This window comes from Salmo salar, chromosome 17, assembly GCF_965601325.2.
Source record: "Salmo salar chromosome 17, fSalSal1, whole genome shotgun sequence".
In the NCBI taxonomy this organism is placed as follows: Eukaryota; Metazoa; Chordata; class Actinopteri; order Salmoniformes; family Salmonidae; genus Salmo; species Salmo salar.
Window position 1 is genome coordinate 14,607,726 of NC_138307.1, and position 17,939 is coordinate 14,625,664.

General features: G+C 46.8%; 2 protein-coding genes across 2 annotated transcripts in view; one reads left to right on the forward strand and one right to left on the reverse strand.

Annotated features, from left to right (window-relative positions):
- Window positions 1-210: 210 nt before the first annotated feature.
- Window positions 211-17,374, reverse strand: LOC106575439 (SLIT and NTRK-like protein 3). Its single transcript, XM_014151936.3, has 10 exons — window positions 17,079-17,374; window positions 11,981-12,265; window positions 11,535-11,786; window positions 11,206-11,321; window positions 10,335-10,969; window positions 9,784-9,974; window positions 7,747-7,850; window positions 7,451-7,670; window positions 7,066-7,192; window positions 211-1,783 (listed from the first exon to the last, which is right to left on the reverse strand). The coding sequence occupies exons 2-10, from the start codon at window positions 12,203-12,205 to the stop codon at window positions 705-707; spliced, it is 2,949 nt and encodes a 982-aa protein (XP_014007411.3). The 5' UTR covers window positions 12,206-12,265; window positions 17,079-17,374; the 3' UTR covers window positions 211-704.
- LOC106575437 (nardilysin) overlaps window positions 16,496-17,939 on the forward strand; it is a 30,574-nt gene continuing 29,130 nt past the window's right edge. Inside the window, exon 1 of the mRNA XM_045698945.2 lies at window positions 16,496-16,551. The gene's annotated coding sequence lies outside the window, so the exon portion shown is untranslated. The remainder of the gene's footprint in view (window positions 16,552-17,939) is intronic.

Sequence of the window (17,939 nt, forward strand, 5' to 3'; positions counted from 1 at the left end):
TTATTCTGTTCCAGCCACTACAATGAGCCCGTCCTCCTCAATGAAGGTACCACCAGCCGCCTGTGGTCCACAGACACAGTGACACTAATACCAGGAATGCAGTGTCCTGGGTAAACACACTTCAACACCTCTTCCACATTGTTTTCATATGGAAAGTGTTCATGCTACATTAGACGCCCATCAGACTGGGACTCTGCGTTTACACCCCCCTCTTTACCACTTAATTCCTGACTCATATCTTTCCTGTGTCTCAGTCTCTCTCTCTCACTGTGCTTCCTGATGTTATTGGAGAGGCAGACAACTGAGTATCTCATCAGCAGGTCTTTAGAGAGCAAACATGAACACACACACACACACCCACTATATTGTCTAACATGAACACACACCCACCAGGGAAAGAGAGCGAAGGTCTGTACCTACAACAAAGATACACAATGAACACACACCCACCACATTGTCTTTCTTTGTGATGCTGGGAATAAAAAAGCCTGATACTTAGTACTTAGTCATCAATGGTACAAAAAAGAATTGCTAGTCTCAGGCACTGATCTAGGATCAGCTTACCCTTTCCAAAACCTCATCTAAGGGTAACTTCCTCCTAGTTCTAACAGCTCTCCCCACACACAGGTTTACATTTTCAAGACATGACATATTACAGGAGTCATTTCTTGTCATCGCCAGTGGTTCCATCGTAACATTATCTATTAGAACTGGTAAGATCTGTCCAGGACTTCCATGTAATCCGGCTTGGTACTGAGTCTCATTCTCAACTCTCGCGGAAACTCTGAGTTCTGGCTCTGATTACTAGTGCTTGGCCCCGCGCACGCTGTCATTGTAGTAACCACGAGTGATTGGCTGGGTCTAGTTTCCTCTTTGGGTTCGGGGGGCTGAGGGGGTTGTGCAGGGTGGGGATACCGGGGTGGTGGGGGACGTGTATACCTGTCCGGCAGGTCTCGGAACTCTGGGACGGCGGCGGACATTCCGGAGATCCCAAACAGGCAGTCAACCAATCCCACCTTGGGGGTGGGGCCCTGGCTGTCTATGACCGTTGGGCAGAGGGTCCCGTTTCTGCGGAGATCTGAAAGAGGGGGTCCCACTGCCCCGGCAACGGTACTGATGGAGGGGGGGGACACCTCCATATTCCATTCTCTCTCTCTCTCTGCCACCAAACGATAGTGTCCTTCGCTCTCTCTCTCCCCCGACGGGTGGTATCTCCCCACGTTCCCTTTCTCTTTAGAAGCAGAGAACTGCTGCTGTTGTTGCCTCACCAATGAATCATCCTCATTCTTATAGACTGGGCTACTGCACATGTGTGTTGAGAGACTGAGGTTAGGGTTAGGGCCAGGGTCGACGGGAAGGATGCTATCGTAGACGAGGCTATGCTGCAAGGCAGACAGAGGAGGAGGGGTCTTTGGTACCGGTAACCTGTGGTGCTGCTGCTCGGTGAATATCCCACATTCCATCTGGATCCCGGCCAGATCCACCTCACCCTGCCGCCGGAACGGCAGCTTGTCCCGCCTCCTCAGGGCATAGGCGATCAGCGCTGCTGCCGCAAAGAACGCCGACACAAACAGCACCAGCAGGCTGAGCACCAACACCGACAGAGGGATGGAAGCCTTGGTGAGGGGATCCAGGGGGCCATGGCCTGGCACGGGGTAGCCCAGAGAGAAATCACCGTCTGGGGCTGTGGAGCTGTTCCACTCCCCCTGGTTCTCCACTGTGGCCTGGTGGGTGTCCAGGTCTGGACAGAGGAGGTCCAGGGAAAGAGAGCGAAGGTCTGTACCTACAACAAAGATACACAATGAAAAGAAAGGCACTTTCTTTAAGTCAATGAAGAGCAACAAACCAAACAAATATAGGAACAACAGTGGAAGAGCCCCATGCATTCACCTACACTGCACACCTGTGTAGAGGAGCGGCAACTTCACACATCCATGCCAGACATCAACCACATTGAAAATACGCAAAGACCTCCCTTCACTGGCCAGAGAACACAAGAAGAGGGGGGCCACGTTCACAGCAAGTTCCCAGCAGGAGCCCTCCCCCCTTTTGTTCAATACTGAGTAAAGGCTCTGAATACTTATGTAAATGTGATATATATTTTTTTATAAATTAGCACAAAAAAAAACCTGTTCCAGCATAGGACAATGCACAGACCAATCAGCCTTCAAATGGTACTCAGATGCCTGTCAGAGACAGAGACCCAGCAGGGTCCTGATGAAGACTACGACTCAGCTAAACTACTTCTCCATGGAGAACAGTGGAGAGCACCAAAAGTGCTTCCAATCTCTCTTATTTCTTCAAGCTAACTGGTGTAATATGGTTTCACATTCTGTCCCCTTTCATAAATGTAGCCTTTTTCCCCCATCCTCCCTTTCTTACAGGTCACAACCCTCTGATTCCTTCCACCGTCATCCTATGCTGTTTATTTGCTGTATAGCATCGATTCAGAGCTGTTATGAACAACTAAAACAACATATTTCAATGTATTTTACAATTGTATTTTACAGCTGAAAAGGTCCCTGTCCCACTATTCAAACTACATTCAAGGGAAGTGGGACAGTACTATAAATCTGATTTCATAACATATAACTGCGTACATGAGTAGTTATTATATTTTAAAACATTACCAATAACTATTCATTTTAACACCAAAAGATAGATTGTTGAACAATAATTGATGGAATGGTTTCAAACGGTCACCCCATCTAGGAAACCTGGCCACACACACTACAATGATGTCACACTAACCCCCAAAAAATGTTTTGTGCACAAAACACATTCAGCAACAACCCAAAAACATTGGGTTGCAAAATGACCATACAAAGTACCCTCCAACACACATGTACCACTACACCTGATGTCCCACTAATGCTGACATCTCCCTAAGCCGGTCTAGAAATTAGATTTGACTTAGTCACACATTTTGATTCAGACACTTATTTATATAATAATTATAGGAGCCACCTCCCATATCGTATAGTCCCACACTAGGATTCTGTAGTCCCATGGTGTGGTTATGTTTGTTATAGCTAGATGACTTGTAAATACTGTAGCTATTGAAAAAGCTGTTGCATGGTGTCAAATCAAATGTGTCACGTGCCGAACACAACAGGTGTAGACCTTACCGTGAAATGCTTACTTACAAGCCCTTAAACAACAATGCAGTTTTAAGGTAGAAATAAATGTAAAAATGAGGCTATATACATGGTGTACCGAGTCAATGTGCAGGGGTACAGGTTAGTCGAGGTCATTTGTACATGTAGGTAGGGCTAAAGTGACTATGCATAGATAATAAACAGCGAGTAGCAGCAGTGTAAAAACGGGGAGGGGGGGGGGGGGTCAATAAAAATAGTCTGGGTGGCTATTTGATTAATTGTTCAGCAGTCTTATGGCTTGGGGGTAGAAGCTGTTATGGAGCCTTTTGGACCTTTTGCTCCGGTACCGCTTGCCGTGCGGTAGCAGATAGAACAGTCTATGACTTGGATGACTGGAGTCTTTGACCATTTTTTGGGCCTTCCTCTGACACAGCCTAGTATATAGGTCCTGGATGTCAGGAAGTTTGGCCCCAGTGATGTACTGGGCCGTACGTACTACCCTCTGTAGCGCCTTACGGTCAGATGCGGGAGCAGTTGCCATACCAGGCGGTGATGCAACTGGTCAGGATGCTCTCGATGGTGCAGATGTAGAACTTTTTGAGTGTCTGTGGACCCATGACAAATCTTTTCAGTCTCCTGAGGGGGAAAAGGCGTTGTCACGCCCTCTTCAAGACTGCCTTTTACAGCTCGATGAGTGTGGTCTTAGGGCCAGCATCGGTCTGTGGTGTTAAATAGACGGCTACAAAAAATATAGATAAACTCTCTTGGTAGATACTGTGGTCTACAGCTTATCATGAGGTACTCTACCTCAGCTGAGCAATACCTCGAGACTTCCTTAATATTAGACATTGCGCACCAGCTGTTTTTGACAAGTAGACACACACCACCCTTCGTCTTACCGGACTTAGCTGTTCTGTCCTGCCGATGCACAGAAAAACCAGCCAAATGTATAATTTCCATGTCATCGTTCAGCCACGACTCTGTGAAACATAAGATATTACAGTTTTTAATGTCCCGTTGGTAGGATAGTCTTGAACGGAGCTCATCCAGTTTATTCTCCAGTGATTGCACGTTGGCCAATAGAACGGATGGTAGAGGCGGGTTACCCACTCGCCGACAAATTCTCACAAGGTACCCAGATCTGTGCCACCTGTATCTCCGTCTTTTCTTCATGCGAATGACGGGGATATGGGCCTGGTTCGGGAGTATATCCAAAGAAAAAAATCTTTGTCCAGTTTGAGGTGAGTAATCGCTGTTCTGACATCCAGAAGCTATTTTCGGTCATAAGAGATGGTAGCAGAAACATTATGTACAAAATAAGTTACAAACAATGCGAAAAAACACACAAAAAAGCACAATTAGTTAGGAGCACAAAAAACGGCAGGCATCCCCTCCGGCACCATTACCATGACACAGCCTACAGTAGCAGCCAATGTGTATGTTCAATGTAGGCATACATTCCATGAGACTTTTGAAAACATTAACCTTTTTAGCCACGTGTCCTTCAGACAAGTACACTATATATGCAAAAGTATGTGGACAAGCCTTCAAATGAGTGAATTTGGCTATTTCAGCCACACCCGATGCTGACAGGTGTGTAAAATCGAGCACACAGTCATGCAATCTTTGTAGACAAACATTGGCAGTAGAATGGCCTTACTGAAGAGCTCAGTGACTTTCAACGTGGCACCGTCATAGGATGCCAACTTTACAGCAAATCAGCCCCGGTCAACTGTAAGTGCTGTTATTGTGAAGTGTAAACGTCTAGGAGCAACAATGGCTCAGCCGCGAAGTGGTAGGCCACACAAGCTCACAGAACGGGACCACTGAGTGCATGTAAAAATCATCTGTCCTCGGTTGTAACACTCACTACCAAGTTCCAAACTGCCTCTGGAAGCAAAGTCAGCACAATAACTATTCGTCGGGAGCTTCATGAAATGGGTTTCCATTGCCGAGTAGCCGCACACAAGCCTAAGATCATAATGCGCAATGCCATGCCTCAGATGGAGTGGTGTAAAGCTTGCTGCCATTGGACTCTGGAGCAGGGGAAATGCATTCTCTGGAGTGTTGAATCACACTTCATCATCTGGCATCGGACAAATCTGGTATTGGCGGATGCCAGGAGAACACTACCTGCCCAACTGTAAAGTTTGATGGAGGAGGAATAATAGTCTGGGGCTGTTTTTCATGTTTCGGGCTAGGCCCCTTATTTGTACTGAAGGGAAATCTTAACGCTACAACATACAATGATTCTGTGCTTCTGACTATGTGGCAACAGTTTGCTGAAGGCCCTTTCCTATTTCAGCATGACAATGCCCCTGTGCACAAAGCGAGGTCCATACAGAAATGGTTTGTCGAGATCGGTGTGGAAGAACTTGACTGACCTGCACAGAGCCTTGACCTCAACCCCATCGAACACCTTTGGGATGAATTGGAAAGCCGACTGCAAGCCAGGCCTAAACGCCCAACATCAGTGCCCGACCTTACTAATACTCTTGTTGCTGAATGGAAGCAGCAGCAATGTCCCACCTAGTGGAAAGCCTTCCCAGATTAGTGGAGGCTGTTATAGCAGCAAAGGGGGGACAGACTCCATATTAATGCCCATGATTTTGGAATGAGACATTCGACGAGCAGCTGTCCACATACTTTTGGTCATGTTGTGTATGTGACTGAAAATGTTCTTGTATTGTGTTGTATGATGCAAGAAACCACAAGACAAAATACAATTCATTATTATTACCATACCATTATCATTACAGAGAGTCAGACAAAAACATACGCTACCCTTTGCCTATTGGCTTCTTAGCTTATTCAAGCCGGTCTCAAAATACAACACTGCCCCTTTAAGATATAAAAAAGCTCTACCTGACTCGCTTTTCAATGTTGACTGGAAATGTACATGTTTTGTGGTCTTGTAGGAAGCGTTCACTCCCTTATTGCTGACCAGAAATGAGCTACAACTGGGCTAATAACTCACAAACTAGCATAGAATATGAACAAACGTGCACACGCGGCTACATGCATTGATCTCAAAACAAACACATCTTCGCGCGAACGCTCGTGTCTGTCAATGCAATAGAATCCTCCTCCGGTGTGCTCTGCTTAAACAAAATCACATAATAAGTCTTGTGTTTTTGGTATGTTTCATTGAATGCGGCTAATATGTTGATTCGATCACAATTCTCACAGCAGAAGGAAACGTTAATAGCGTAAACCACAGGTGTCAAACTCAGTCCATGGAGGGCCGAGTGTCTGCGGGTTTTCACCTCAGGACTTTCAATTTCCTGGTCTTTTTCCCATTTAATCAAATACTACGGAAATACCCCTCACCTTTTCTCTTCCTTTCATTTAGCATTATACCAACATGTTTATTATTCATTCATCCTTTACATTCAGCACATTATCCTGGTTATTTCCTAATAAATCCGTTGTTCATAAAGTATCTTCTGTTCTCCATGAATGCATTGCCTTGCCAATTAACAGTACTCAATTACCTTCAGATAGAACTATGTGATAAGTTGTATTTATCCCTTGTTGCTAAATGCTGACTTGCTGACTCAGAACAAACAAGTGGTGCCCGATTAATGAATTCACATAGACACTCCTTCACACCTGGGAAGTGTGGGAAGTGTCAAGGGGAGAGGAATGGTGAATGGTATGGTAATGTTAACTGTGCTAGAAAAATAAATAAAGAGTCGCACACTCTATATATACAGTATATAAACTCCCAGTCATTTATTGGATAAAACACCAATGTTTCGGCAGACGTTCGGAAGCCTTCAGATGTTGCTGTTTTATCCAGTTTTTATATATATAGAGAGTGTGCGACTCGATTTATTTTTATAGCTTACAGTTTATTCACCGTTATTAAGCACCTCTACACAAAATAATGTTCTCTGGGTGTGCGCAAGCTCATGCTTTTAATTAGAATGTTAACTGTGCTGCCATGAGCCTTAGCCCCCGGTACCTGTGGTCTCTTCTGGTGAGTGACAGACCACCTCCCCCACCACCACCACCGCACTCAGGCCCTCCAGCCAGCGCTTCAGAGGGGCCGCATCACACCTGCACTCCCATGGGTTCTGCTGCAGGTCCACCTGGGAGGAGATGATGAGAAAAGCTTTATTTCAGTCTGTTTCCATAGAAATGTGATTGGTGCCGTACAAAATGAGGAACATCTGGACTAGTCCAGTTAGATGCTCTAGAATCCCCTTTACAGACAGACTGACAGACACACCTGTGCCCATACACGTTACACGTTACACACACCTATACCCATACACACTGCCCCGCTACACACATCCTGTCTGCACACACACCTAACCCCCGAAAAAAAACTCCCTTCCTCCTCATACCTGCACCAGTCCAGTGAGGTGCTCTAACACCCCCTCTACAGGCAGGCTGAGGAAGTGGTTGTTGCGGAGGTTGAGGCGGGAGAGGGAGATGCCCTGGAACACTCCGACAGGAAGTGACCTCAGCAGGTTGGCGTTGAGGAAGAGCAGCTGGAGAGACGGCATGGGGCTGAACGTTCCTGCCTCCACCACACCGATCTCATTGTACTCAAAGTACAGGTACCTACAAGGAGACATGATCATACATGACCCAGGAACGTGTGTGTGTGAGCGAGTGTGTGTGTGGCAGTCAGTCCTACCTGAGGTTAAGTAGACCCAGGAACATGTGTGGGCTAAGCTTCTGCAGGTTGTTGCCGTTCAGGTAGAGACTCCTCAGGGTCGGCAGGCTGGAGAACGCTCCCTCCTGGAGAACCAGACAGAGAGAAAGAGAGAGAGAGGGGAGAGAGAGAGAGAGAGAGAGAGAGAGAGAGAGAGAGAGAGAGAGACAGGGACACAGAGAGAGAGACAGGGACAGACAGAGAGAGAGAGAAAGAGAGCGCGCGAGAGAGAGAGGGGAGAGAGACAGAAAGAGAGAGAGACAAAGAGAGACCGAGAAAGAGAGAGAGAGACAGAGAAAGAGAGCGAGAGAGAAAGAGAAGGTAAATACAGGGACTTCATGTCCATTGTGCCACAGGGCCCCTCAATTTATAGGCCTAATGTTTGTTTTTTTACGCATAATTAAATCATGGATATCAAACGTGGCCATCAGTGCTCCCCGTGTATGACGCCTCAGGCTAAAGACAATCTGAACCCTAGGAGATTTTCTGCCTAAAGATACCATGAATAAAGGAGATCCTCTGGCTAATGACAACCTGAATAAAGGAGACCCTCTGGCTAATGACAACCTGAATAAAGGAGATCCTCTGGCTAATGACAACCTGAATAAAGGAGATCCTCTGGCTAATGACAACCTGAATAAAGGAGATCCCCTGGCTAATGACAACCTGAATAAAGGAGATCCCCTGGCTAATAACAACCTGAATAAAGGAGATCCTCTGGCTAATGACAACCTGAATAAAGGAGATCCTCTGGCTAAAGACAACCTGAATAAAGGAGATCCTCTGGCTAAAGACAACCTGAATAAAGGAGATCCTCTGGCTAATGACAACCTGAATAAAGGAGATCCTCTGTCTAATGACAACCTGAATAAAGGAGACCCTCTGGCTAATGACAACCTGAATAAAGGAGATCCCCTGGCTAATGACAACCTGAATAAAGGAGATCCTCTGGCTAATGACAACCTGAATAAAGGAGATCCTCTGGCTAATAACAACCTGAATAAAGGAGATCCTCTGGCTAATGACAACCTGAATAAAGGAGATCCCCTGGCTAATGACAACCTGAATAAAGGAGATCCTCTGGCTAATGACAACCTGAATAAAGGAGATCCCCTGGCTAATGACAACCTGAATAAAGGAGATCCCCTGGCTAATGACAACCTGAATAAATGAGATCCCCTGGCTAATGACAACCTGAATAAAGGAGATCCCCTGGCTAATGACAACCTGAATAAAGGAGATCCCCTGGCTAATGACAACCTGAATAAAGGAGATCCCCTGGCTAATGACAACCTGAATAAATGAGATCCCCTGGCTAATGACAACCTGAATAAAGGAGACCTTCTGGCTAATGACAACCTGAATAAAGGAGATCCTCTGGCTAATGACAACCTGAATAAAGGAGACCCTCTGGCTAATGACAACCTGAATAAAGGAGATCCCCTGGCTAATGACAACCTGAATAAAGGAGATCCCCTGGCTAATGACAACCTGAATAAAGGAGATCCCCTGGCTAATGACAACCTGAATAAAAGAGATCCTCTGGCTAATGACAACCTGAATAAAGGAGATCCTCTGGCTAAATACAACCTGAATAAAGGAGATCCTCTGGCTAAAGACAACCTGAATAAAGGAGATCCCCTGGCTAATGACAACCTGAATAAAGGAGATCCCCTGGCTAATGACAACCTGAATAAAGGAGATCCCCTGGCTAATGACAACCTGAATAAAGGAGATCCCCTGGCTAATGACAACCTGAATAAGGGAGATCCCCTGGCTAATGACAACCTGAATAAAGGAGATCCTCTGGCTAATGACAACCTGAATAAAGGAGATCCCCTGGCTAATGACAACCTGAATAAAGGAGATCCTCTGTCTAATGACAACCTGAATAAAGGAGACCCTCTGGCTAATGACAACCTGAATAAAGGAGATCCTCTGGCTAATGACAACCTGAATAAAGGAGATCCTCTGGCTAATGACAACCTGAATAAAGGAGATCCTCTGGCTAAAGACAACCTGAATAAAGGAGATCCGGTTGTTTCCCAGGTGAAGTAGATCCAGACTGGAAAAATTCCAGAAATCTGACTTATAGATCCGCTGGATGAGGTTTCCGCTGAGGTACAGCTTCCGTCCGTTGAGGGGGCGTGGCGTGAGCTGGGACACGTTGTGGAAGCCGCTCTCCTTACAGTTGACTGTCAACCCTAGGTCTGGAACAATTATACTGAATCAACTTTGTTTGTTCAGCTCTTTTCATACATTTCAGCCCAAAGTGTTTTGCATTGAGCACATATGCAAAGCTAGTCTCAGCAGTATGACATTATCAGACACAGTAGGGGCGACTTCCTGTTTACAAACAACAACATAAATCAGATTTGTCCCCTGTGCATAGTGCCATGATTGTCCCTGTTAGTTTGTGTCCCTTGTGGCTTGCCCACATTGTGAAAAGCACAATAGTAGCAGTCTTGGCAAATTCAAATCTTGTTGTTGTTTATATCTGTTATCAGGAAGTCACCCTGCTGTGTGTGATGTCATACTGCTGAGCCAAAGAAGTCCCATCCAAACTGTACCTGAGATGTGGAGGTTACAGGTACACCCCAGAGGACATATGATAGGGATAGGGGGGCGAGTCTGGTACCCTGCGATGGGAGGGGGCTGGTTGGGGAGGAGGCTACGCTGGGTGGGGGGCGTCCTGGAGGGCCGGGGACGCTTGGTGGGCCGAGGGGACCTCTCTCTCTCCCTCCGCTCCACCGATGATGAAGAAGTCGACGAAGATGAGGTATGTGGGTTCTGATGGTGAACCATGGAGGACGGCTTGGTGGGTCTGGGCCTCCCATGGTTGGGGTTCGCTTTCGGGTGAGAGGGCGGATGCTGAGGAGGCTGTACCCCTCCATGCTTCTCCCTCTCTCCCTCCTTCTCCCCTTCTCCCTCCACCTCTCCGGCACACAGTTCTTTGCGTGGTATCTCCCTTAGGTCTTTCCCGTGCAGGTGGAAGGGGTATTCGCAGGTGATGTCCCCCACCACTGCGGTGTAAGGGATGTGTCCCAGCCACGTCTGCAGCTGGACAGACTCACAGCCACAGATCCAGGGGTTCTCCTCCAGCTGGAGCTCCATCAGGCTGCGGCCCACGTACTCCAGGGTCCCGGCGTATGACAGGCTCTTCAGACGGTTCCCCCGCAGGTCCAGGTGGGTCAGAGACACAGATCTGGGGGTGGAAGGGATCATTAGGGCTGGGGTCAATTCCATTTCAATTCAGGAATGAAATTTCCACATTGCGAAGAATTGGAATTGGTGATCATGTTATTGAAGAATAAGCAACATGACTGATGCATGTTATAAATGTGATTGGAAACAACTTTTTCAGACAGCTACCTTGGTCAGAGTGAGAAACAGACCCATGATGTGGACATGGTAAGGCACGTTTAATAAGCAGGTAGATACCTGAAGAGATGAGGAGGCAGAGCAGGGATCAGGTTGTCATTGAGGATGAGCACTCGTAATTTATGCAGGTAGCGTAGCGCCCCGCTATCGATGCGTTTGATGACATTGTAGTCGGCCTGTAGGTAGAGGGGATAGAGCTAAAGTCAAAGTGTTCGAATGTTACATTTTGACACAAACAGGAACTCATCAGGCTCAGGAGATCACACAGAACTTATTGATTATCGTTGTCACAGTAAGTATGGATGAGGACTAATCCCAGTGATTATTGATGAGGATTGACCATAGTGTTTATTGATGGTTCTAATGGGTAGTAATGATGGCAGGCCTACCTGCAGGTACTCCAGTGCCTCCAGGCCAGAGAAGGTGTCGTTGCGGAACACCTCCAGCTTGTTCTCGTGGAGGTAGAGGCGTCTCAGTGTCCCCAGACCATGAAACGCCCCGGCACGGATGTCCTGCAGCGCATTGTTGCCTAGGTTTATCGCCACAGCATTGCCATGGTGCAGGAAGCCATTGCTATAGAGACGCCTCAAGGAGTTCCTCTGCAGGTTGAGCTTGAAGGGGCGGAGCCAAGACTGGGACACCTGATTGGTAGATTGATTGATTGGTTGGTTGACTTTATTTAATCATATACAAATACACATACGCCAAAACAGAAACAGCACATTTAGTGCAGTAATGCAGTACAGTGCAGAACAGGGTTGTTTATTAATATACTACTGCAGTATGTATATTATAATATGAAGTACATTAGATTAAGGTAATGCAGTGCAGTCACCTGGCTGGCGTTAGTGAAGCCCCGCCCATCACAGTGCACGTGCAACACGCCCTCTTTGACCTCGCACGTGCACGGCTCGAAACACGGTTCGTCCACCTCCTCCTCCGAACTGTCCACCATAGGGGTGTGTGTGGAGGTGGGCGTCGGGGTGTGTGTATGAGTGTGTGTCTGGGTTGGGGTCACACAACCCAGGACCACCACAGACAGCAGGGAGAGCCACAGCATCCTGCCTCCTCTGCCTTCAGCCCAGCCCAGGGCAGCGGCACACACCCACCCCTCACCGCACTGCATACAGAAACACACACATGGCTACTGTTAAATGGGATCCTCTCAGACCCAGCAGAGTGATGCTTATGCATGTCCCTTTGTTTATGAACTACTGGCACCGTCGCGTTAACGTTACTGTTCCTGGTAGTACTCTGGTTTCACATCCTGGAACCAACACTTGGTTTACCAGAATTAACTTGGTTTTCACATGAGTGAAAATATCGTTTTATATCGTATATAGATATATGAGTTATAGTGCTATATTTAAGGGGGTGTGGTATATGGCCAATATAACACGGCTAAGGGCTGTTCTTAGGCACAACGCAACGCAGAGTAAATATTATTATAAACTGGGTGGTTCGAGCCCTAAATGCTGATTGGCTGACAGCCGTGGTATATCAGACTGTATACCACAGGTATGACAAAACATTTATTTTTCTGCTCTAATTACCTTGGTAACCAGTTTATAATAGCAATAAAGCACCTCAGGGATTTGTGATATATGGCCAATATACCTGTCACGTCCTGACCAGTAAAAGGGGTTATTTGTCATTGTAGTTTGGTCAGGGCGTGGCAGGGGGTGTTTGTTTTGTGAGTTTTGGTGTTTTTGGTTTAGGTTCTATGTTTTCTATTTCTATGTTTAAATCTAGTTTTCTATTTCTATGTTGGGTTTTTGGTAGGACCTCCAATTAGAGTCAGCTGGTTGTCGTTGCTTCTAATTGGAGGCCCTATTTAGTTGAGGTTTGTTTCACTTGTGTTTTGTGGGTCGTTATTTTCTGTATAGCCTGGGAGCCTTATGGAACTGTTTTCGTCATTCGTTTATTTTGTTTAAGTGGTTTCTTTAAATAAATTAAGAAGATGAGCACTTTACACGCTGCGCCTTGGTCCTATCCTTACAACCCCATGACAGAACCACCCACCAAACAAGGACCAAGCAGCGAGGATTGGAGCACCGAGGAGAAGGATGGACGTGGGAGGCAGAACAACGTTTCTGGGAGAGGAAATTAAGGGAGCTACATGAGGCCGAGAGGCATCCCCCCCCAAAAAATTGGGGGGGGGGGTCACACGGGGAGTTGGGCAGAGTCAGGATGGAGTCCTGAGCCAACTCCCCGTGCTTACCGTTGGGAGCGGGTGACGAGGAAAGCACCGAGCTACGCAGAAATGCGCACGGTGTCGCCCATACGCACGCACAGTCCGGTGCGGCCAGTAAGGGCTCCGCAGCGTTGCCGGGCGAGAGTTGGCCGGCAGCCAGGGAGAAGTGCGCCGGCGTAGCGCATCTGGCCACCAGTGCGTCTCCTCGGTCCAGTTTTCCCTGCGCCTGCTCTACGCACGGCAGCCCTCACTCTCCAGCACAGCTCAGTTCGCCCTGTGCCAGCGCTCCGCCCGTGCCGGGCTACAGTGACCACTCAGCCAGGACGGGGTGTGCCAGCCCTGAGTTCCAGACCACCGGTGCGTCTCCGTGGCCCAGTGTGCCCCGTGCCCGCTCTGCGCACCCAATCTCCTGTAAGTCTCCCCAGTCCGGGGAGACCGGTCCCAGCTCCACGCCGGAGGCCTCCAGCGACGCTCCTCAGCCCTGAGCCTCCAGTGACTGAGCTTCCAGCGATGCTCCTCAGCCCTGAGCCTCCAGCGACGCTCCCCAGCCCTGAGCCTCCAGCGACGCTCCCCAGCCCGGAGTCTCCAGCGATGCTCCTCAGCCCAGAGTCTCCAGTGACGCTCCTCAGCCCGGAGTCTTCTGAACAGGAGCTACGCCCAGAGCCAGAGCCACCTCCGTAGTGGGAGGATTGGGAAGGGGGGGTGTAGCACAGGGACCGTCGTTGACGGTGGCCACCCTCCCTTCCAGTTTGGGGCTGTTTTTGTGGTGCATTCGGTGTCTGAGGTGCATTCGGTGTCTGCACGGTACTGTCACGTGCATTCGGTACTGTCACGTCCTGACCAGTAAAAGGGGTTATTTGTCATTGTAGTTTGGTCAGGGCGTGGCAGAGGGTGTTTGTTTTGTGTGTTTTTGGTTTAGGTTCTATGTTTTCTATTTCTATGTTTAAATCTAGTTTTCTATGTTGGGTTTTTGGTAGGACCTCCAATTAGAGGCAGCTGGTTGTCGTTGCCTCTAATTTGAGACCATATTTAGTTGAGGTTTGTTTCACTTGTGTTTTGTGGGTCGTTATTTTCTGTATAGCCTGGGAGCCTTATGCAACTGTTTTCGTCGTTCGTTTATTTTGTGTAAGTGGTTTCTTTAAATAAATTAAGAAGATGAGCACTTTACCCGCTGCGCCTTGGTCCTATCCTTACGACGCCTATGACAATACCACGGCTAAAGGCTGTGTCTAGACACCCTGCGTTGGCCATATACCACACCCCCTCTGACCTTATTGCTTAATTATAATAGAATTCAAGTTTATAGTATATATATTTATTTAGGAGTTATAGCACGGTTCAGGATACATAACACTTCAGGTTCCATACCAGACAGTGATGTGGAAAACACCCATTACATTCATCAACAAGGAACTGACAACAGCAATCCAAGGCCATTATAATACATTAGGTTGATTACCATGATAATACAGCAGATTGCATGAGAGAGGCTCTGAAGACCTCTTTGGGACATAAGAGGCTGCTTTAAAATCATAATGACAGTCAGAGAGATGCTGATGATGACAATAAAATAATATATTATGAACACAGGGCCGGATGGATGAGAGGAGAAGACTGCACTAGAAAACAAGAGATGCAGTATAATTCTATGCTGTCTTTAACCAGGAAAATTACATCTAAATCAGGAGTCTCTCTTTGCCTGATTCATGTAACTTGGAGGCCACCATGCAGAAGGTAATGGGCTACTAATAAAAAAACAATAACAATCAGAAGCTACTAGCCAGTTCAACTGCTCCTGCATTTAGACAGACAGAGAGTCGTCCACAGGCTCAATTGCTCCTGCATTTAGAGAGACAGAGAGCCGGCTGGCTGCTGGACGAGATTAGTTTAGAAGCAGCTAGCACACACTGAAGAAGGCCATGATAATGAAGGTAAAAAAAAGAATAATGAATAATGCAATGATAACAATAACAGCAACTACAACAGCGATAATGTAACAATAAGGATAATGTAATAAAAGGCAACAATACTATTACAATAAGGGTAATGCAATAAAGTACAGTGGTAATGTAACAACAAGGACCATATAATAAAATGTAATGATAATGTAACAATAAGGATAATGTAATAAAGGGTGATGATAAGGTAATGATGTGAATCAGTGGCTGGGAAAATACTGCAGTACGATAAACAGACAACCTGAGATGAGATGTCAGAGAGAGGTGATTATGGAATGAGAGGAAGAGGACAAGGGGAGAGAAGAGGAGAAGGGGAGTGGGAAAGAAAGGGGGAGAGGAGAGGATGATAGATATGAAAAGGAGACTGGAGAGCAGGGAAAAGAAGATGAGAGACGGGGGAAGAGAAGAAAATAGAAGATTGGAGTGAGGGGGAAATGAGCAGAGGAAGAGAGGGAGCAGAAGAGAGAGAAAATAAGAGGAGAAAAGAAAAGAGAGGGTCTTATGGAAAGAGGAGAGGAGGAGCAGAATGTTGTGCTGAAGAGAGAGGATTGATTGCGTAACCATGAGAAACCGTGAGTCAGTCAGTCAAGGCTATCGTGTCTCTCTCTCTCTCACACACAGACACACACAGGAGAGCTCCAAGTGAAACGGTTCAAATCTATTGATATTGATTGTATCAAAAGCCTTCCTTTTCCCTGCACACAGTGTTCCCTGGCTGGAGAGAAATATAAGGAGAGAAAGAGAGAGAGAGAGAGAGAGAGTGTGTGTGTGTGTGTGTGTGTGTGTGTGTGTGTGTGTGTGTGTGTGTGTGTGTGTGTGTGAGAGAGAGAGAGAGAGGTTTGTAGATTGAGTGGATAAATACATGCAGGTTTGTATTCAGTGGATAAATACATGCAGGTTTGTATTCAGTGGATAAATACATGCAGGTTTGTATTCAGTGGATAAATACATGCAGGTTTGTATTCCGTGGATTCTAGTATCCTTTTCACACTATAATTATGACGTTAAACATATTGTGCTGGATCAATATTTAAATAGACACTACTGAAGTATTGCAATTTGGTCCTCATTGGATAATGACTGTCTGACCTACAAGACAAGACTGTTTACTTGCTCTAGCCACTTCATTGGCTAATAACTCAGGCCCCTCTCTCCTGTCACCCTCTCTCATTTTTCATCTCTCTCTCTCACAGAAATCTATTCATCCATCCATCCATCCACTCATCTATCCATTCATCTATGCATCCAGAACAGGTGTGGTTAGACCTACTTTGCTTTTCTTTCGTGACTCTTCCTTCCTTGTTTCCTTCCTTCCTACCTTCCTCCTCCTGTTCTCCATTCCAAGGCCCTGCACCCTGGCGCAAACCAACCAGCAATGACCGCGGCAGCTGCTTATTACAACACATATTCATGTCACATAATCCCAGCGTCTACCTTTCCTCACGAACCCACTGTCCAACCAGGGCCGATACAGAGCTTTCCCTGCCTGGCGCAATCCGGCCCCTCTTCCCAAGAAACACAACGCACCATCCAAAATCAAGACTATGTGAATAGCTACATCCATACAATAATGTCAATTAGTAACATTACTGGGCACAATTGTAATTATAGAATTACTGCGTGTCCAAATAGTCATTAATTTAACCTATTATTAAGGCACTAAATCCTTGGCACTAACGCAAACCATGTATATTCGCCTTTGTCTGCCTCCCCTTCCCCTCCCACTAGCGCTAAGAACCATACAGCGGCAGTGGATCTGCAGAGACGAGGTCTTTACTCACTCAGGTCCCGCGAAGAAATCCACGAACAGCCGATGGGAGACTTTATGCGTTGGCTGTCGACATGTCTGTTTTCTTTTCAGCTGCACTCTTCCTTCCCTCTCTCCTTTCCTCTCCTGGAGCGGTTGAGGCGGATGGGGGGAGCAGAGGGAACGTGACAGGACTGCAATGTGGATGAGAGAGAGAGAGAGAGAGAGAGAGAGAGAGAGAGAGAGAGAGAGAGAGAGAGAGAGAGAGAGAGAGAGAGAGAGAGAGAGAGAGAGAGAGAGAGAACCGTAGAAAAAGCGCACCGCTTTAGAATGCAGGTCTGTTCCCCTCTCCAGCGCTCAACAGTGCTGCCCGCGGGAACTCAGCTGCGGCGCGGGACTGCCACCGAACACGCGCATGATGCTGCGTGGAATATTTTAGGAGGATGACTTGTCTCTCCATCTTTGATAACCAGGTAGCCTGATTAAAGTAAAGAACATGAAGTAGCCTAAAGGACAATAAAAGAAAGGAGGAATGAGTGGAGTGAAGTGGGAAACTGGGGAAGCATTTGAAGAAGAAGCTGGTTTGGATTTAGTGCCATGCTTAATTCTATTTGAATGGATTATACAGGCCTAAAGAAAACCAGAGTAGGCCTATAGGGCTATCGGTAGGTTACTTCGCTAAGAAACAGTTTAGTACTAGGGTGGTGGATTCTGCATCCAATGTAAATGTAATCGGTGTCCATTGGGGTATTTGTAAATAAGGGTTTAAACGTTAAAACGGCTAGGTCTGTAAAAGTGACCAAATATTCTTCGTTTTGAATTATTCCTCAATCGAGGACTGTTGACAGATGACACCACGCAGACATTAGTCTACCTAAACTGTTGGCCTAGCGGC